The sequence below is a fragment of the Thamnophis sirtalis genome, unplaced genomic scaffold (genome assembly GCF_051295495.1).
Source record: "Thamnophis sirtalis isolate CommonGarterSnake01/CBP01778 unplaced genomic scaffold, rThaSir2_p1.2 scaffold_7, whole genome shotgun sequence".
Classification (NCBI taxonomy): Eukaryota; Metazoa; Chordata; class Lepidosauria; order Squamata; family Natricidae; genus Thamnophis; species Thamnophis sirtalis.
In genome coordinates, this window is record NW_028261387.1 from 19996348 (window position 1) to 20018632 (window position 22285).

At 42.8% G+C, this 22285-nt stretch overlaps 1 protein-coding gene across 1 annotated transcript in view; it reads right to left on the bottom strand.

Moving 5' to 3' along the window:
• ST6GALNAC5 (ST6 N-acetylgalactosaminide alpha-2,6-sialyltransferase 5) overlaps positions 1-22285 on the bottom strand; it is a 95177-nt gene that overhangs the window by 12445 nt on the left and 60447 nt on the right. The window contains exon 3 of the mRNA XM_087719450.1: positions 9156-9565. Within this exon, the coding sequence (XP_087575576.1) occupies positions 9156-9565 (410 nt within the window). The remainder of the gene's footprint in view (positions 1-9155; positions 9566-22285) is intronic.

The window sequence follows — 22285 nt, forward strand, 5'->3', positions numbered from 1 at the left end:
CGCCTGCGTTGCCCAGAATGCCATGGTGGTGGCATCCTAGTAGAATGTGCTGTGATATGGCTAGGCAGAGGTTTGGACTGCAGAACATGAGCGAGGGCAATGCAGGCCCTCAATCACCATCCGATAGTACAGGAGAAAAGAAATGAAGAACTATTCTGAACAATGAAACACAGCCGTACGCTTGACATATCTGCGGAGCGTCCTGCGAACATCTAGCATGTGCCAACGCTTCTCCCTTGGGTGCCTGGGATGTGGGCAAAAATTCGGGAGAATGATCTCCTGGGCCTGATGGAGTTGATCTTGGGGATGAACGTTGGGTCCAGTCGAAGGACCACCCTGTCCTTTTGTATCAAACACAAGTCCTCCCGAACTGATAGGGCTGCCAGCTCTGAGATACACTGTACAGAAGTGATGGCGATAAAAAAGGCAGTCTTAAAGGTCAAATGCTTAATGCTGGCTGAACAAAGTGGTTCAAATGGAGGACCGATCAGAGCACGGAGAACAATGTTGAGGTCCCATGAGGGGTATCTGTGGACCACTTGGGATCTATGAATGGTTGTGCCTCTCAGAAAACTACAGATACTAGAATGACGTCCAAGTGAGAAGTGTTCATCAGGCACCAGTATCGTGGAGATTGTGGCCACCTGACATCGTAGAGTGTTGGGCACTAGTCCCTTGTCAAGTCCATCTTGCAAGAAGTCCAGGATGACGGGAATCATGGCTGAAGTCATATCAACTCGTGAGAGGTGCACCAGTCAGTAAACGACCTCCAGGTGGCCGGGTCGTGGAGGGACGCATGGACGGTGTAGATGACCTTGGTCGAGAGGCTGCCACTGCTCAGGAGATCCCTCTCAAGTGCCAGACAGCCAGTTGCAACCACTGGGACTCTGGATGTTGAAGGGCTCCCTGGCTCAGGGAAATCTCATGCATTGATATCCGCCAAGGAGGGTCGATGGAGAGACTCACCAGATTGGCAAACCAGGTTCTCCTGGGCCAGAACGTACCACAAGCAAGACCTCTGCTGCCTCCGATAGGATCTTCCAGATGACTCTGGGAAGGAGAGGTAATGGTAGGAACGCATACAACAGTCCCCGCAGCCATGGGCAGTGAAGGCGTTGACTCCCTCGGCCTAGAGATCATGAAACCTCGTGAAGAACCTGGGAAGGTGTGTGTTGGCCGGGATGGCAAACAGATCGACCAGCGGACAGCCGAACCTCTGGGACAGGCGTTGGAATAGAAGCAGATGCAGGCGCCACTCCGAGTGGTCGACCGTGGCCCTGCTCAGCCAGTCTGCCTGGATGTTGCTTGCTCCAGAAATGTGCTCTGCCTGTATTGACAGGAGATGTTTCTCTGCCCAAAACCTAGGGCGTCGGCTTCTGTCATCAGGGATCTGGAGCAAGTGCCCCCTGGCGGTTGATGTGAGTCTTTGCTGCTACGTTGTCTGTTAGCACTCTCACGTGATGCCCCTGTATGCTGAGGCGGAAATGGAGGAGGGCCAATCTGACTTTCCTCAGCTCCAGTCAATTGATGTTGTGAGCAGCGTCGGCCGAAGACCACCTGCCCTGCACTAGCTGATTGTGGAGGTGAGCTCTCCAGCCATAAAGGCTGGCATCTGTTGTGATGGTGAGACATGCTGGTTCCCTGAACGGGGAGCCCCTCGCCAGGGCTGGAGACAGCCACCACCTGAGGAAGTGACGTACCTTCGGGGAGACCAGTATCAACCTTGTTGAGTTGCTTTCGTTGGCCCTCTGGTAGGGCAGCAGGAGCCACTGCAAGGGACGAGAATGGAGTCTTGCCCATGGGACGATGGACAGGCACGATGTCATCTTGCCTAGGAGTTGTGACAACTGCATGACCTTGGTGTGATGCTGCACCTGTACAACCCTTTCTTTGAGGCTCGTTACCCACTCCAGGTACAGGAAGACCTGGCAGGTGACGATGCATAGATGTTGCAACCTGGTCGTTGGTTGAAGATGACTTTTCTCCAAATTTATGGAGAAGCCGTGGTCCTGGAGGACCTCCATGGTGTACCTCAGGTCTTGGATCGCCTGCTGAAGCGATGACGACTGGATGAGGACATCGTCTAGGTAGCAATCGAGCCACACCGGACGAGATCTCAGAAAGGCTGCCACTGCAGCAAGGATCTTTTTCTTGGGGGAAGATGACAGGCCGAATGGCAAGGTCCAATACTGGTAGTGGCAGCCAGCATAAGCGAATCTCAGATAACTGTGGTGAGCTTTGCGAATCGGTACGTGGAGGTAGGCCTCTTTGAGATCTATGGATATCAAGATGTCTCCTGGCCTGATGCAGCCCAGGATGGATTGTAGGGACTGCATCTTGAATCTCCAGTAAGTTATGTGACAATTTAATCTTTTTAGATCTAGGATTCCCCTCCACCCCCCTGGAGCTTTTGGGGACCAGGAACAGAGTAAATGGAGTAAAATCCTGTTCCTTCCTGACCTGGTGGAACTGATTCTATGTCCCTGATGTATCTGAGATGCCTGATCTCCTGTTCCATGAGAGCCTTTTTGACAGGACATGAAGGGGTGGGACAGCAGATGAAGTGTTGGGGGGGAGGGGAGAGAAATTCCAAGGTGAGACCCAAGCAGATTTTCTGTACGACCCACTGGTCCGACGTGATCTGCTCCCATTGGGTGTGGAATAACTGAAGACGCCCTCCTATGGGAGCTGACCGTTGGTGGTCACTTGTATCTTTTGAAAGGGCGGGAACCAGACCCCCCTCAAAAGGGACGCCGGGAGAAATTCTGTTGGCGACCTCTGTCGCAAAATGACTGATGGTCCTGGGACCAGTCAGCCTGCTATAAGTATGGCCGATGGAAAAGGACGGAGCTGGAGGAAGGCTCCGCGTTCCGAAAGGGCTGCTTCCTGTAGGAGTTGGAGCCCTTCCGGTCATACTTCTTGGTGACTGATGGCATCACCTTCTTTTTGTCCTTGTTTTCTACTAGGACTGGGTCCAGGACCTCCCCGAAAAGCTTGTCCCCTTTAAAGGTGCTGAGACCAGCTTTCACGTGGAGCGCATGTCAACGTTCCAGTGCCTGAGCCACAAGAGACACCTAGTAGTGACATTGGACACCAAGGCCCGGGAGGCAAATTTGGCTGCGCTCAGGGTAGCGTCGGGGGTGTACTTAGTAGCCGTCATAATCTTATTGACGTCCTGCCTTAATTTGATATCTCTGGCTGGAGGTTTGGTCAGCAACTGTCTCAACTAGAGAAGGGCGGCCCTAGAAAGGTAAGATGCCGAGGCGGACGTTTTAATCACCCAAGCCGCTGCCTGGTGTGTTTTGGGGCACATGTTCTCTGTTTTCTTGTCCTCTGCAAATCGGTAGGGAGTACAGAGGATGAGGTAAGGGCTGCCACAGGAGGATCAATGGGAGGTAATTTAAGCAAGTCCTCCAGACTGGCGTCTACCGTGTACAACCTCTTATCATTGCTACGGGGAGTAGCAAGAGTGGCTGGTTGTGCCCATTGCTTTAGAACTACATTAAGACAGAGCTTGGGGACTGGCACTATCTCCTGGGCCAACACAGGCTACTCAAAGAGGTCCCCAGACAGGTCATCGTCAATGATCATGGATCATTAGTCAACTGATCTAGGAAGGGTAAACCCCAAGCGATCGAGACCTTTGCCTTATTCAAGATAGTTTTGAAGTTGGCAAGCTTAAATAAGACCGAAAAGACAGGCTTTTTGGATGCAACCCCTTCGTCCTCAGAAAACTCAGGTTCCTGTCTAGGTAGGATGTCCTCTTCCTTCCAGTCAGAATCCTTACTGGGTAGAGAGGAATGTGAAGACTGAGAAGGCTGGGTGAAGGGCGCTTCTCTGGGAGCATCTTGGGGCTGGAGATGTCGGGTCTTGCATGGGCTCTTGCCTCGCTGCAGCATGCCCGCCTCTATGCCCTGGGATATAGCCCTGTTAATGACCTCCTGCATTTCTGCCTTGGTCCTCAATGGGTCGGACTTCTGGAATGGGTCGGGGGGACCGGCTGCTGGGGTGCCAAGGGGCCCACGGGAGCGGGCCCTTCCTCCAGGTCTAAAGGACAGGCGAAGAGATCGGCCTGGTCAACCATTGAAGGACCTGGAGAAGCTGCCATGGCAAGGGAAGCAATGGGAGAAAACTCTTGGCCCTCATCACTATCAGAGACGGGCTGCCTCTGATCTGGTTGAACCTCCATGGAGGGCTCCACTGGAGACACCGATTGGGAGGTTTGGGCCTGCTGCTGAGCCTTGGAAAAGTGCTTCTCTAAGACCTTCTGGCGACATATGGTATCCTTATCCAGGCCTGATCCATGTTTGGGTCCAGGCCTAGAATAGAGTTTGCTGCCCCTGATGGCTTCCTGGGCAGCCTTGCAGGCTTGCCTGGAGAAAAGCTCTGGAAGATGGCCCAATCTGCTCTGAGTTCTCAGGGATCTGATCCGCCGTGGCTGAAAAGTTGGGGTCTAACTGAAACAGGCAGGGACTACCTCCACTCACCACCTTCACAGTTGCCGACGGCAGACCCAAGCGCTCAGAAGAGAGATACAGAAGGTCGAGATCAGATCCAGCCAAGAGGAATGTGGCACAAGCGTTAACAGCTCCCAGCACCTTGCAGGTCAGGTAAGAAGGCGACCTGATAAGCCACGATCCTTTGCTGCACTAATCTGGTGGTTTCGCTAGATTAGGAGTCAAATCGCCGGTCAGACTGGACCGGGAGCCTCCATGCGGCACCTGCAACGAGTCAGGCAACCAGGCAGCTGGGGCAATGTGCTCAGAAACAAAACTGGTGAAAACAAAATGGCGGACAGAACTTCATGTGTCCCAAATCGGCTGCTGCGCCAATAATGCAACTCAAATTTGCCGCCGGAATTAGGAGCCCTGAAGAGCCGCGCCAAACGCCAGCTTCTGCAAAGCACGGATGGCGGCAATGGAGCCTTCAGCAGGGGTTCCCACCGCAGCAGGGGTGCTGCAACAGCGCTGGCGTTGGCACTCCGACCCAGGCGCCTCCCATGACAGCTGCCTGTGGCCCTACGGAGCCCGAGTGAACCCAGGACACCAGGAGGACCAAAGGGGTGAGCAAACGGCCAAATTGAAAAGAAAGTAATTTTCCCTCACCAAGCCTGCTCGAGATGAACACATTAAGGGAATTTTCCCTGCTTTTAACTCTAGGAGAGTCCAAGCACTCTGTACAATTGGAGAGAAACTTGAAAGCGCGTCCACTGCGCTAGCTGAATTGAAAAAAAACTGAAGATAGTCAGCACCAGAGGCGTGGCTTAAAGTTTCAATTCAGTTCTGGGCAGATTGGCTGTATTTAACCCTTGCTTGGATTCTCCAGAGCAGCGCCCTGGAAAACAGAGAGTATACATTACATAGTTGTGGAATGTCCTGTCTTTTTGTCTAAAATTGAAGACAAAGCTGGTAAGAACTGGATTACTTGTTTCCTATAACTTTAGCAGCTTGCTGATCAATCTGACACATTCTATGGATAGCTGACAGAAGAAAGCACACCACTAAACATCTATTTTAATAAAGGAGGGTAGGCTGGGATTGATGGCTTTATATCTGCTAATTAGAAGAGAGAGTATATAAAAAGGGCAGTATAGTTTTTGTTCATGCTTGAGTGTTCTTGCTCTGAAAGCCTAGGTTCATGGTCCCTTTGAGACAATCATTCCACAAGCCTAGATAATAACTGGCCTTAAGAAAGAGTCCTCCTTTTCTGTAATAGAGAAGGTCTGGTTTGATACAAACCATGATCTTTGCACCAAAAACTGAGCATAGGAGGAAGAAGAGACAGGAAGAAATTTCTTACTGAGCATTTGTTTCCAAGATTAATAAAACATGGCATAATGAAGAAGACCAGCTTACGTATTATATGGTTAATGACAGAGTGGCTAATGAAAATTTTAGCCACTGAAAGGCTTTGAGGATTTTAAAAAAAGTATCTTTGGATTTTAAAAACATGAGAGGGCTTTAAATGAAAGACTTTTCCAAATAATGTAAGAGAGGATAATAACCTGAAATGGAAAAAGCAAACCACATTGTGTTGGATTTGTTCTTCAAAATGAGTTCTTAATTTATACGTAAATGTGTATGTGATACTTATCCTGTCATCATCTTTTCACTGCACAAAAAAGCCCCATTTAATGAGTACATAAGTAATAAAAATAAAACCATTCTTTGTTGTAGGGAATAAATTCATTTCTAATGTTGTTTGCGGCCACACTGAGGGTCACTTATTAAACAAATTGATCTGGAGATCTCTTTGTAAGCCATAAATGGGCTCATAAATGGAGGTAAGTGTCATAATAACTTCACTTTTTTCCAGCTGGAAGTATACGATGAGTACTTCAGAGGTATACAATATGTGAAAAAGAAAGCTTTATTGCTAAAATGTTCCAAGAATGCAATAAGTAGATATTATAATTCATCAAATGACAGCATTGAGTCAATAAAAAAACCCTACCAATTCTACTTTTTCAAAAATAGTGAATTGCTTTTAATTCAGGTATATTATCTAAAATATTATTTAAATTCACCATTCATCTTCACACTGTGCTATTCTAGAATTCTATCTATCAGCTGTATTCACTATGTATTGATTTAGATATTTAAAAGCTAAGGCAGAAATGCGTTATTTGATTCCATCGTTGTGCTATATTGCAAACATTGTTATTTGATACACAGAAACATTATAGCTTAATAAGTAGGAAAATGATTCTGTACATTCTATAAAATCAGATGTAGGGTAGCATCTTTTCCAAATAATGTGTTTTATTAAAAGGCTTAAGGTTTGCTGATCTACAGTTCACTCCATAAGATGCATAGTCACTAGAATGATGTAGGATTTAAAACGGGGGAATGTGAGGAAGACAGGTTGGTTATGCTGATTCAGGGTACATGAGAGACAGGTGATAAGTACTTTATCAATTGTAATGTGTTACAAAATCATTGCATTTATTGAGATCTTCTAAGATTGTCTGAAACCTCTTGATGTACGTTGACGTATATTAACAACATACTACTTAATGGTGGAAATAAAGCCCAATCCGTATACAAATGTGGGCCTTCTGCCCAGTGCCTTTAGCTTTTAAGAAAGATCACAGAAATTGAACATCACAAGTTGTCACCTAAGCTCATAGCTTATACACATTAATAAGTTACCGCTCATATCGCCCCCCCCCCCCAGTTCTGCTGTGCTGCTTCACTGTGGTATGAGGCTGTTCCTGAGAAAGTGTCAAGAGTGTATATTCCCAGTAGGGTCACCAAAGATGTGAAGGCTACCCCAGCTGCCCAGCTAATGCAGGCAGGCATCCACATTGAGCATCAGCAACACAGGAAAATATTAGATATGGGAGGATCACTTTAGATATAATGCCAAAGGCATCTTCTCACACTTACTTGAGCATTTTACTAAGAAGCCGCATGGACAGAAAAGTATAAAATGATTAATAATATAGTGACAAATGATGGGCTCCTCAGTTTGGATAGCAGTCAACAAAAGCTACTGCAGATGAATTAAGGAGCTTTCAGAATACTAATGATGTATATGATTTGACTAGATTAAAACCCTTAGGACATCTAGTTGCTGCTGTCATGTAGGAAAAGAAAACTCAAAGCGGCAAACAGAATTATGATAGGAGCATGAAAAGTAAGAAGCACTAATATGGAACAGCACAATACAGTGAAAGACGAATTGACTACTTGTTGATATCTTAGGCATTGGGGAATTAAAGATGGACAAGAATTGGACTGAAATTGGACATTTTCATTCAAAAGGTCACAGTCATATTCAAGACATAAAAAGAAAGAATAACATTCTTATTATATTTTTGGCATATAAGATGCACCTCCCCCCTCAAAAGAGGGTGAAAATCTGGGTGCGCCTTATACATTGAAGACAACATTTTTGGCCTACTGAAACACTGCCCCCTTTTCAAAAATGGGCCATTTTTTGCCCCCCACCAGCCTCCCAAAGCCTCTGCATGCCCTTTATTTATTTATTTATTTTTTAAAAAATGAGGTGTGCAATGAGTTTGGGAGGCCTGCAGTGCAAAAACGTTTTTTTAAAAATTACCTTTTCAAAATCATGGTACGTCTTGTACTCTGGAGCATCTTATAGTTTGAAAAATACAGCACATAATTAGGAAGGTTATATCAAGAATAGCATTTAGTTAAGTGCATCAATGTTGGAAAATTATCTGTTAGACATTGTGGACAATGTATAATTATGACAACTGTCCAAATTTATGCTCAAATCACTAACACAGATACCCCCACTCAGCTGTTCCTCGCTGCAGGGATTGCCACAGACTATCGCTGCTTCCATGCCTCGCATTTTTTGCCTCTCGTGGGGATAGGTGAGGCTACATTCGGTGTATAAGACGCACCCAAATTTTCACCCTCTTTTTGGAAAGGTGCATCTTATACTCTGAAAAATACAGTAAATATGAGAATCGTTTACTAGTTTCTGCCAATCAAATGACTGATATGCTAACACAATTAATGTCAAATTTGACTAGTTAATGGTGGAAGATTAAGACTTCTAGAAGTAAAATGAAGTAATATAAAGTTGTCTTATTTGATTGAAGTTAAAATAAGATATGTTGTTATTTCTAGTAAATCTTACTGGAAGACTTTCTGATGATACCAGGACTGAAATGATGATACTTTATGGATATTTGTCTATAGATAATAGATGGGATATGGAGTGAAAGTTCATTGATTGTAAATTAGTAGAGGGTGAACAGTTACTAAAATTGTTTAGTCTTATGATAAGGATTGGAAATTATTTCTTTATCTTTTTGCTTTTTCTCTATTATATTTTTCTCTATTTGCTTTTTCTTTGCACCTTTCACTTTCTTTCTTTCTTTCTTTTTAGTTTAAACAGACTTTACTATTTTAATTTAAAGTCTTTAATTATACTTTTAAAAAGGCACCAGTCAAATTACACATCAATATTAAGAAAAGGAGACTTAGCAGCCCTTAATAAAATGTGTTAGCTGGGAAAAGTGCTATCAGATTTCTGATTGTTTTGCCACCACAGACCAATGCTGCTCTCCTCCTAATGCTATAAAGTGATTCAAATTGAGAGCATATGCTTCAAATAATTATCTACCAATTACAGGAATACTTTCATTATCTATTGTTGTAGAATTGTTTTCATACCTGTCTTTCCCAGTTTCCTGCTTGAAGAGGTCATCAAAATGAAGCATTTTGTGTCGAGATATCATATATACTTTTAACTGAGGTAGTATTTGATTCATCAGTTGCAAATTATTATAAATTAATCCTTTTCCATCTCTTCTCATGTACATACTTGGGCCCCAGAAGATAAATACAGTTCCGTGACTCATATTTAATAGTTCATTGCGATTTCGCAAAATCCTCTGGATACTGGAATGAGCTATAACTCGCAAGGTTGTCTTGTTTCCAACATCTTTTCCAAATCCCCGTGTAGGTGCATCATTCATTCGTATTACACACTCCGTCTGATCGATCTTCTTCCCTTGATGGCTTCGCAAAAGGTGTCCAGAGCTTGTGACTAGAGCACAACTGGTGCAATGCATTTTCAAAGGCTGCAGAGAAATAAATGTCTCAATATACATCCAAATATAAATCTCAACACAAATTCCAATTGTCCAAAATTGTGGAGGAAATACTGCCAAGATAATGGTAGAAAAAGAACAAACTAAACCCAATGTCATTATGAAAAGTTAGTTCCCTTCATCTATCACGATATCTCAGAAATCTATGAAGCCTGGCAAATTATTGTATTTTTCTTCAGCTAGGGAAGTATGAGAGAGCAGTTTCTGGTTTACATGACTAAGGAGGGGATTTAAACTCACGGCCCCTGGTTTCTAGCCCAGTGCCTTAACCATTCGGCCAAATTGGCTGCAATAAATTTCAAAAGTTTTTAAAACTGTGAAACATGGCAATCTGATCCCCATTCCCTACTTATAAAATCACTTAACCACTGCGACAGACGTTGAATTTCAGCAAGGCTGTTTATTTTTCTTCTAAATAAAACTTGGTATCTGCAAAAATAATCTGTGGCGTGCCGTTATCTCTTTTCTCAATGAATTTATTCTATTCCATTTCACTTCCTTTTCTCTGGAGAACCAGCTCAAGTAAAGCAAGGAGAGAGGAGAGAGAGTAAATACATAATTTCAGAAGATTTGCAGGAGAGTTGAAGATCTGTTTCGTAGCCACACTCACATTCCCAGCACAGAAAAGAAGGAGAAGAGGCAGGAAGTGGAAGCTGCTTGGAATAAAGTTGTCAGATGGGTTATCACAGGGGAATGAAAGAGAAGGGATGGTGAGAAGGTAAGAAAGGAGACAAACTGGGTGGCTGAATGACTAAACTTTGAGGCATGAGGCAGTGAGAATAGACCTACTGGATTTCATAATATATGAAGTATGATTGCATACGTTTTAAAAATGTATACTTTGAATGGATGTCTGTAAAATGATGATTAGGGATGATGATGATAAGCCAGAAGAAGGGAAACATTTGGAAATTGTATAAACCTGTCAGGGAGATTTTGTTGGTTTCATTTGGTAATATACAAAATAAAGGGTGAGGTTCAGGGGTCAAATGCTATCAGTTGGGACTGGTTCGCCTGAACCATTAGTTTAAAAAATGCTACGGATTCAGGCGAACCGGTGTTTCAGACAATCATCTGTGACGCACAATTTATATTAGCTAGAATTGTCGGATTTCCTGATTTCTATATAATGTAAATGACGTGGCATAACGGATTCCCCCCCCCACTTATGCTCTTGGTAGCAGGCTCTGCCCAACTGCCTGGCCATCATCATGTCCCATTTCTGACACACTGCGCATGCTTGGAGGTGTATGTGAGGCACGCTGACATTTGCGAACTGGTAGCAAAGGTAAGTTGATTTCACCCCTGGTGAGGTTGGGTCTTTGCATTAGCAATTTACATTCCTATTTTTCTGAAATCCTATTTTTCTGAAATGTCCTATATAAATAGTCCTCAACTTACATCAATTCATTTAGTGACTGTTCAAATGGCACTGAAAAATGGCTTATGACTGGTGTTCCCACTTAAACTGTTGCAACATCTCCATTATCAAGTGATAAAAATTCAGATGCTTGGCAATTGTTGAGTTCCAGTTGTGCAACTTGTGCAAGAAAGGTTGTACAATGGGCCAAAAATCACTTAACAAATGTCTCATTTAGCAACATAAATTTTGGGCTGAATTGTGGTCATACGTCAAGGACTGCCTATGTTGCAAACATAAGTTGTAGGACATTTTTAAAAATTGCTTAGATATGATTTGGAAATCTGGTTTGCTTTTCTTTTCTTTGAAGTGGGTATTTTGTTGAAATAAAAGATGATATTTTGAGTATTTTGCCTTTCTTAAAAAGTGTTGGCTTGTTGTGATAATACATTATCTGACCACTTATAGATAATGCTAGTAATTTCATGACACTACTTTTATTTGTTTGTTTGTATACTTAAGTCTTCAACCAAAATAATTCCCTGAATAATCTTCTACTAATATTAAGGCAATAGTTTGCAAACTTTTTCCAGTATTAAAAGCTCAGAGCCCCAAAACATTGGAGTTTTATGGTTTAGATACATGAAGGGTTGAATGAAAAGGAAGCATTGCATTAAAAAAAGATCAATGACAAAAGCATCTTCATCTTTCAGCAACTTTTTAAAGGAACCAATGTGTTGCCCTCACTGATTTAACTTCCTTTACTCTCAGCGGAGCTGTCATGTAGACCTAGATTAACCAGAATCAATTCAGATATTATCTTTTTTTAAAACTCCAAGATCCAATAGACAAAAAGTGTGTTTGTACGAAAGAAACATACTAAGAATTAAAAAAGAGTACTTCCCAGTACATGCTCAGCATTTTTAGTATCAGAATTAAGCTGAGTAGTTTTTGTGTGTATAATTGCATTTGGGATAGTAGGTAGGGAGATGGATGAGATATAGATGATTTATATATATTTATATATTTATATTTATACATACACACACACACACACACACACATATATACACACACAAACACACAAACACAGATAGATAGACAGAGCGAGGAGAGAGAGCGAGGAGAGAGAGAGAGAGGAGAGAGAGAGAGAAACTCAAATGTTTATACATATATAAACATTTATACATGTTTATGGAGGGATTATAAAAACATGGAATATTTTCTTAATTCTCAGAATAGCAATAGCAATAGCAGTAGACTTATATACCGCTTCATAGGCCTTTCAGGCCTCTCTAAGCGGTTTACAGAGAGTCAGCATATTGCCCCCAACAATCTGGGTCCTCATTTTACCCACCTCGGAAGGATGGAAGGCTGAGTCAACCCTGAGCCGGTGAGATTTGAACCGCTGACCTGCTGATCTAGCAGTAGCCTGCAGTGCTGCTTTTAACCACTGCGCCACCTTGGCTCTAATGCTAAACTCTGTTTAATATGTCTAACATAAAGTGACAGCAGTATAGACATAAGAAATGTAAAAAGCTTAAAAAACATTTGAGTTATTAAGTCCATGTGCCTTACAGTAAGAGATATCTATAAAACTCTTAATAGCTTTGTCAACTATGATGTCAGATTTTATAGCAGAAACTCGAATGTCAAGTAAGCATTCAATCTTAAGGGAGAAATGTTCTTGTGCCTCACAGAAAAGAGCGCTACTGTGTTCTGGAGTTAACTTCACTTTGTTTTAGTAACATGGGTCATGGAAACTGGAAGTATTTAAAGAATAATGGAACATACAATAAAGATTGAAAGGGACTTATGTAAGCCAAGCCTCTACCTAGAGCAGAGTTCATTGTTATAGCCTCTCATACAAGACAGTCCACCACCTCCTGGGTAATCTACTCCATGGTTGAGCTCTCATTGCAAGAGACATTTTTTTATGTTTTCTATGTTCAACAAATATCTATTTTTTTGCAGCTGAAATCAATTCTTTTTCGTTCCATCATTTAGAACCCCAAATAATTCTTTCCTGTCTGTGTGACAGCTTTTCAAATCTTTAAGGAAAATCTGATTTTCTCCAGCTATAATATCCAATTCTTACAAACATTTCTTTTATTTTTTTTCCTTCTAGGCCAGACTCATTATTTGGTTGTTCCCATTTGGATGTATAACATATAATCTTGTTGGTGGCCTAAAATGCAGTGCCTAGATCTGAATGCAGTATTCTGAATGTGATCTGACCAACACAGAACATAGAAGAATAATTACTTTAAGCGCTTAAGTGAAATGAAGTTATGGAATTCTTTTTTAATAGCTGTAATGGGCAGAAGGAGTTAACTTTGAAGTAGAGTAGGAAGAGATGTCATCAAGCCAATGGGCAGAAGTGTAGTTTGGAAAAAAAACATCTCAGACATGATCATCCTAGTTCCCTTGAACATAAAAGAGGAGGAGGGAAAAGCACATTCAGACATGGAAGATTTTACTACCTTATAATAAAAGTAGTGCTAGTTTGTGTGTCTTAGATTTCCAAGTATGGTCTATTTTGGAGGGCTGACAATAACCATTCATACATGAAACAAAATTTTAGAGCATTTTCTGGGTCATTTAGTTTTATGTATTACTTACATTTTGTGGAAAGTATGGTTTGATGCAAAGAATTCATTAATATATATATATATATATATATATCACATTAGTATTATCTTTAACACAAATATTAATACATTTCATCAAAATTACACACACACACACACACACACACACACACAAGCACAATTTACACTCTGAAGCAAAGTAAAACCAATCCTTATTTAAAAGAATCTAAGTACTTGCTGTAATGACCATTGGCTTACCTGAAGGGTCCTTTTCCGTGTGCTGCGGGAGAGTCCGAGCAAGGGTAAGGGTTAAATTCTGTCCTTCTGCCCAATGGACTGGATTGAAATTCTTGACCATGCTTCCTGGTCTCCCAGTATCATCAGTTTTTCAATGAAGGCATGGTCCCAAAAGGTAAGTCAATATCAAGTCAATGTCAAAGTTCCATCCTTCCAAACAACGTCCACAGATGAAAACTAAGAACAACTCCGATGGAAAGGAGATAACTTCAGGGCGGGATTGGACTCTCCTGCAGCACATGGAAAAGGACCCTTCGGGTAAGCCAGTGGTCATTTTCCCATGCACTGCTTGGAGACTCCAAGCAAGGGACATACCCAAGGAAAGAAATGTCCAAGGGCGGGAACAACAAAGAGTAACAACCCAACCCTAATGCGTCTCAGAAACAAATGGCTGCAGCACTCTCCTGCCAAAGGCCGCATCTGCGGATGCAAATTTTTCCAGTTTGTAGTGTCTGACAAATAACGATGGGGACACCCAGGTCACCGCTTTGCAGATCTCCCCGACCGACACCTGAGTGGCCCAGGCCGCTGTCATGGCTGCGCTGCATGTGGAATGTGCCGTCACTCAAGAAGGAACAGGCCTGCCCTGTTGTTCGTAGGCCAGGGAGATGCAAGCCTTGATCCATCTCCCAATGGTGGACGAGGTGACCTTTCAACCCAACGAGGTCGGGTGAAAAATGACAAACAAGGCCTCCAACTGACAAAAAGGAGCCGTGCGCCTGGTGTACCTCTTGACTGCCCTTCGAACATCAAGAAAGTGCCAACAACGCTCCCTCGGGTGATTTGGGCGTGGGCAAAAGTCTGGGAGGACAACCTCCTGGGCACGGTGAAAATATGAATTAATTTTTGGTACAAACAATAGATCGAGACAGAGGACAACTCTGTCTGGGTGGTGGTATGCAAATTGCCCTGGACCGATAGAGCCGCAATTTCTGAAATCCTGCGGGCTGAAATAATGGCAACAAGGAAGGCAGTTTTAAGAGACAAGTGTGGTAAGGTCGCATGACGTAATGGCTCAAGGGGAGGCCAGTAAGTGCCCTGAACACAGTGGCAAGATCCCAGGAAGAATAACGACAGACAACCTGGGGACTCAGGTTGGAGGTGCCATGAAGGAAGCTGCGTACTTCTGGGTGCCTGCTGAGTGGCTGATGGTTGCCATAGGAGAGCACCGTGGACAAGGCTGCTACTTGGTATCGTAAGGTGTTAGCGGCTAGACCCCTATCAAGGCCCTCTTGTAGAAAATCTAGGATTTGAGGCGGGGGGAAGCTGCTGTTGGTTGAAGATGGCGTGTTGTGCACCAGCTAGCAAAGGTGATCCAGGTGGCATCATAGATCCACGAAGTGGAGGCTCGTCTGGAGGCTTGGATGCTGTTGATCACCTTGGTAGAATAGTTGGCTCTCCTCAGGAGGTCCCTCTCAAGTGCCATACGGTTAGCTTGAGCCACTGGGGCTCTGGATGCGTAACCGCTCCCTGGCTGAGAGAGACAGACTCCTGAGGAATCCTCCAGGGATGTGTAATGGACAGGCACATCAGATCGGCAAACCAAGTCCGTCGGAGCCAGTATGAATCAGGGCTGCCTGGGATAGGCCCTGCCACGGGATCCTTGTGCGCAACACCCACCACCCCATCCCCACCCTGATCCCAGGTGGTCGGGCGCTGCTGCTGCTGGATCTGCATTGCCCCGCTGGATTCAGGGGCATCTGCCCTCGTACGCACTTTGCAGCCAGCGGAGCCCCATGCGGACCTCTTTGGTGTGCTGGTCTTCTTGGAGCAGCATGCCATCCGGATCAACCTGGCTTATGGCATCCTCTACAGTCCGCTCTGTGCTGTTGAGTTGCTGGCAGGCAGCAATGCAGAGACTGAGAGAAGGGGCGGCAGGTAGCAAACCTGTTCTCTGCTTGTGGGCCAGAAAGAGAAGCTGCCTGTGAGGGAGCCCAGAGAACAAAATAAAAGTGCTCTGGGGATTTCCCCACCAAAAACAAACAAACAAACAAAAAACGCCCGCCCATCACTTTGGATCTTGCGGCTTTTGGTTTTTTTTTTCTTAAAACAAGAGTCTAAATGAGTCTAACTGTGGTTGATGGGCCTTGCCTTGGAGTTGGGGGGGTAGGTCCAAATAGCGGCCACTGCGAGCATCTCTCAGCCGTTGTGTGCAGGGGAAAAAACCTTGCACAGTAAAGAAAACCTCATGAGTCTGAGGCAATTGACAGCTTCTCAAGCTTGGGAAATTTTTCTTTACTGTGCAAGGTTTTTTCCTGTACACAACAGCTGAGAGACACTTGCAATGGCGCACAATTTGGGGGTGGCAGGTGGTTTTGGAGATGGGGTGGGCCACGAGATGCGCATCTTACCAGAGGCTGGCAGCTTTGGATCTTGCGGGTTTTTCAAAGTTTCTTAAAAAACAAAACCTCTCCAGACAAGCTTTAAAACTTCCAAGGTTGCTCCTGGAGAGGGCAGGCAGACGGCAGAATTCCCCCTCTCCCCAGGTGCCTGCAGCCTCGGAGCCTGCAGCAACTCCCGGCACTTGCACAGTAAAGGCAATTAACAACTCGCCCTAATGAGAAGATTTTCTTTACTGTGCAAGCACCTGGAGCTGCTCCAAGGCTGCAGGTGCCCAGGGAGGAGGGTAAATGCTGCCCGTCTTCCCCCTCCCAAAGCAACCTTGGGGGTTTTCAAACTTGTCTGAAAAGGAATTTTTTAAAAGAAAACCCCGAAAAAGCCACAAGATCTGGAGCTGCCAGAGACACACGGGTCCAGGTGGAAGGCAGACTTTTCTGCAGCATTCCCCTCCCCTCTTTGGAACATCTTGCAGCGGGGGTTCTGCCTTTGCAGAATGGGGCAGGCATATGTGCAGCAGCCCAGGATGTCCCCTTACCCTCCCAGAGCACCGCTGCCCCTCTCAGCCCCAAAACAGCATCTGTGTTTCTACCAAGAGCCGCCAGGTTAGGCCGGACACTGGCCTTGGAAGGCAAGCAGGCATGGTGGACTGCCAAGAAGGCTTTGTGGAAGGCAGGGAAGGATGGCAGGGCTGCAGGGAAGGGAGCAAGTAGCCTCGATGCTTCCTTGCCTTCCACACGGCCTTCCACTTGCCTGCCTTCGCAAGCTAGCCATGGAGACGCCGAAAAGGCCGTGTGGAAGGCAGGAAAGCATGGCAGGGTTGTGGGTCGTGAGGAAGGGGGCAGGTGCAGCTAGCTAAGCAGCAACTCGCAGGTTTACCTGGCAGATAGATCAGGGGCACAGGCAAGGACAGAGACTGGGCAGGGCGCATCCGCAGTATTAAAAATGCTTCTGCGCAGAAGCAAAAAACAAGATGGCACTGCCGATAGAACCAGTATGGTCACATGTCTGCCAGAGTTACTACCTATTCGGCCAAACCGTACCGTATCGGTAGGAACACACTTGTGGTGCAGTTGTGTGCCCAGGCAGTTACATATTAACATCTTTACTAAGAAAAATAAGTTTGGTGAATGCAAAAGATACCATTATTTTTAGAGATCAAAATAACTCAAGCCATGGTAGAGGGAAACTTGGTATCATTTTCTGGCTTGATAGAATGAGGAATGACTTTTAATGAAATTCTTTTGAGGCCCAAATTGAGATTATGAAAAATATTCCTAGCTCATCTGTCCAGTTCACAGATGAAGTAAGCATGTCTCTTTGTTGTATTTTAATGAAAACATTTCAGAGAACCATAGTTACGTCAATGAAGATTAATTACTACATCCAAGAAAGTAGTTGAGTATTGCCACTATGTATATTTCTAGAAACCTACACAGTGAAGACCAATGAATTATTTTTAATAGCAGGTTGTAAGTCAAGATTTGCATCTTTGCAATTTCAATTTCTTATGCCACTGGTATTTTTGTTTGGGAGCACTTACTATGCAAAGTCTTATTCTTACACATTCAGCATTAAAAGTTTAGTCTTGTTAAAATACTGAGCATTTTCAGCGTATGACAGACGGCTCTTAATACTGTATGAAATTAGCTGCCATGATTTCCTGTGGCAGAAAAATTATCTATGTGTCATTAGATACGTAGTTAGCGTGTCTCCATATATTAATCTCATGTGCCTCTTAGGGATTTAACTGGGGGGAAAAAGCTGGAGTCAGCATAATGACATACCATTTAAATTTGCAGGAGAGACATATATGTATGAAAGTATTTTTTAAGAGTAAGTGTACCAAGATATAAATTAGTAATGATGCCTGGTTTTGCTTCATGAAGCAGAAAGTAAGAGATGCATTGGCCTCTCTTCATACATTTACTTGTTTTCCTAACACTAAGAATGTAGTGTTTTTATGGTATCACTTTTGAAAGGTCAAACACACCTTTCTATATGTGATCTTAAATTATAATGTAATGAAAATTCCACTATAGGGGCACTTAATTATTACTGAGGCAATTTGACATAAAAGTAAAATTGTCCAACCAGCCAGAACAACTAACATCTTGAATAATCTCAGATAGGTTCTCTCATCATTTTCAAATAAACCTTCCTAAACAAGCAAGAATATTATCCTTATGTATTGAAATGTTCATGCCTTTGTGAACTAGGATTCTTAAAACAGTGCCCCCCTCCCCCCCATCTCTCTGACAGGTAAAGGTAAAATAGCTTGGAAAGGCAAAATTAAGTGTATTTTTTTTAAAGCATCAGCAGGCACCAGTATGTTCCTTTACTGTGACTTGAAAGAAACACATAAGACATTTTTATCCAAAATAATCTTTCCCATTCAGTTATTTATTCAACAATAGTATACCTATTTTCAATGCATATATGTGAAACTTTAAAGAGTTTTCTTTCAAACTACAAACACCATATTATATAGCACCTGAACTGTTGACTGGAGTGGGTACCAGAGAACACGTGCCAATTCTGAAATATCTGTTAGTTTCTGCCCCCCAATTCAACAAGATGTAACTTATTTTTAAAGTCCCAAAATTGATCACATCCATCCAATTTCTAGGCAGCATTAAAACGCTTGAGAAGGATTGCAAGCTCACACTAAATGCTTTTCTCCCAAAACCCATTGTTAGTTCTGCCTCTTCTCTTCCTTCACTTTCTCAAACACTATCCAGTGGTTCCCAAACTTGGCAACTTTAAGACTTGTGGACTTCAACTCCCAGAATTATCCAGCCAGTGGGAACCACTGCACTATGCCAATTAGGGAGACTGGAACAATCATTCTTGACTTCCAAGGTCACCAACATAACTGGTATGATTCTGTTAAAAATAAGGTCTACAGTTCAAACATCCTGCTTCCCTTGAACATTTTTGTAAGCCTTCCAGCTCCCACTGAATTCATGGAATGCATTTTTATATAATCTAATTATTATTAATAATAACTACTCAGATAGCAACTACCTCAGATATAGACTATTATTTGGTAAGGTTTTTCCTGATACTGCAATTAAGTCATGCATTGTTTAAAAAAACCCACTGGAATCATTATGAAATAATTCTAGCATGTGTGTTTCTTTGAAAATAAGACATAGATAGATAGATTTCACTGTTGTATCCTCTTTAGCCATTTTCTCCTGCCATTCCTGTGCAATGAAAAACTCTCCCCTTCTCGGAGTGTTAGATCTGGAGGAAGATTGGCCGATGTAAGATTAAAAAAACAAATCTTGGTGCTTAAAAATTTTCTGGAGCTAAGTTAGCCGCTAAACATTACTGGGAATATGGAGGGTGGAAAGAAAGGAGGGGAAAGCTATCAGTAATAGAATTCTAAGCTCAAAGAGAACTTTGTTCATTTGGAACTGGTAAAACCTAAAACTAAAAAAAGGGGGAAGATTAGGACAATTTGAGTATTGATTTTCAACTTTTGGTTTGACTACCGACAAGATTCGACAAATTGGCGACCTGACTGTACGAAGTAACAATAAAAGCCACCTACTGGAAAGAGGAAATACAATATCATCTTGAAACAAAGAAATAGAAGAAGGATGTGGTCCGTCTTTTTACTTGACTTCATTTTGTCTACACTGGAAGAAAATAAATATTTGAGGCCCTACTTCAATCTGTCCCTTGTTTTATGTAAAAGTTACACTTTTTTATCAAATAGTCTTTCTTTGCCTGTATGAGAAGTAACTCAAAAGAACAGACTTTTTCCCAATGAATGAATAGAAAAGTGGGTGATGAAATTACCCATTTGTCAGGTGCAAAATTATAACCACAGGAATATTCTATTCATACATTTACAACTTCAGAATCAGAGGTGGCATTCAGCAGGATCTACCAGTTCTGGAGAACTGGTCGCGGAAATTTTGAGTAGTTTGGAGAATCTGCAAATACCACCTCTGACTGGCCCCGTCCTTATCTATTCTCTGCCTCCCGAGTCCCAACTGATCAGGAGGGAATGGGGATTTTGCAGTAATCTTCCCCTGGAGTGGGGAGGTGTGGGAATGGAGATTTTACAGTATGCTTCCCCTGCCACACCCAACAAGCCACACCCAACAAGCCATGTTATCTCCACCAAGCCATGCCCACAGAACCTGTAGTAAACATTTTGAATCCCACCACTGTTCAGAATGTACAAATTGCAAGACACATCTCCTCTTATGTCTTTAATTGGATTGGTAAACAATTTCCTTAAGTATGTTCAGAATGAAATAAAATCACTAACTGCTCCTCCTTCCCAAAAAGCAAGCAAAATATTCCCTTCTTTGAGTAAACTGTTCCTGTCCTTTATATCCTTTTTGGGAAGGACTGTTGGTGATGGTGGATTAAGTTTCTTTTCAGCTATGTCACCCTACATAATTTTCTTTAGTCATGAATCTGAAATGGATTATTCATGAAAGTACTCTGGACCAGGGGAAAATCTTTCCTTTTTTATTGAGACTTCTGTTGACAAGAAACAACATTGCTTTTGATCTCCGAGTTATTATTTTGTGTTGTTAAGCAATAGGCTTCCATACATAAATGATCAGAGAAATGATGCAAGCAGACCAAAGGAAGCAAAAGATATTCCAAAAAGCCAACGTTTTCATTTAATTCCTAGCCAAAGGCAACAGAAGGTATTTTATGCCAGCAGATTCCAGACTGTTGCTCTAGTACAGGGACTAAAGTGGGCAGGCAGCAGAGATTAAATAATCATCAGTTTGGCAAATTTCTATTTTTCCTTCCAAATTAAGCCATCAATGGTTTTTGTTATGGCAGCATTACAATATAATTGAAAATGTTCTTATTGAGTTCTGTCTCAGTGAAAATTTAGATCTTTGTGCTTATCATTACACTAGGAACATATTAATACCCTACTCCCCAAAAAGGAATCCTAAATTCCCTCCTAAAGCTCTTCTTCTAGAAAAACAGGTTCTGGAAGCCTCTATCCTATTGAAATCCGTTGCAGCTCCAGCCAGACCAATTAACAAGGGAATTAGTTCGCTAAATGGGCCTTCCTTTTCTTGTTTGCAGAAAAGGAATGTAGAACTAGGGAAGTGGTGGCTCAGTGGCTAAGAAACTGAGCTTGTCGATCAGAAAGGTCAGCAGTTCAAATCCCAAGCACCGTGTAATGGAGTGAGCTCCCGTTACTTGTCCCAGCTCCTACCAACCTAGTAGTTCTAAAGCATGTAAAAATGCAAGTAGAAAAATAGCAACCACCTTTGGTGGGAAGGTAAATGTTCTGTGCACCTTTGGCATCTAGTCATGCCGGCCACATGACCACAGAGACCTCTCCGGGCAGCGCTGGCTCTTCGGCTTTGAAACAGAGATGAGTACCGCCCCCTAGATTCGGGAACAACTAGCACATATATTTGCGAGAGGAACCGTTACCTTTTAGAATGTAATTAGGATAAAGATGACATTTTAAAAATTCCTGCAAACCTATGTGTTCTTTTCTCCAACAGCCTTAAGCACTCAGCATGAATAAGATAACATCTGCATAGACCTTTTTTCAACATGGGTTCTCCTTGCTAAGAAGTTATCCCCCACAGGTCACCTAGCAGGTAGAAGTCATCTTGCTGAGCAAGAAATGGAGCTTGAAATAGAAGAATTGTGCCAGCTATAAAACAGCTTCATTTGCTTCTTTTCTCCCACTGTTTAAAGGTTTTAGCTCCACTATGAATAAAAGATATCAAACCTATTACATACATACCTGATGAAGTACTATGCTTTTTCAGCCCCAAAAGTTGCAAATACATCACTTCCATCCCTGTGTATTTTCATCATGCTGTACATTTTTTATGCAGCAGCAGAGATCATGTGGTGAATAGTCAAATTGATTAATTTTAGTTGTAATTAAATATACAGTTAAATTAAAACAATTTTCATTTTTGTCTTCATTCTGCCACACCCCTTTCACGGTCGTGGCCCTGCTTCTCGTGTTATGCAGCTCTGTAGCTACCACACAAAGATCTAACCTGTTTGCTAGTCTGAAAAAAAAAATCAACCATCGTGTTTTGAATTGTAATTTTATCTTAATACTGTACCTAAATAATATTCTCT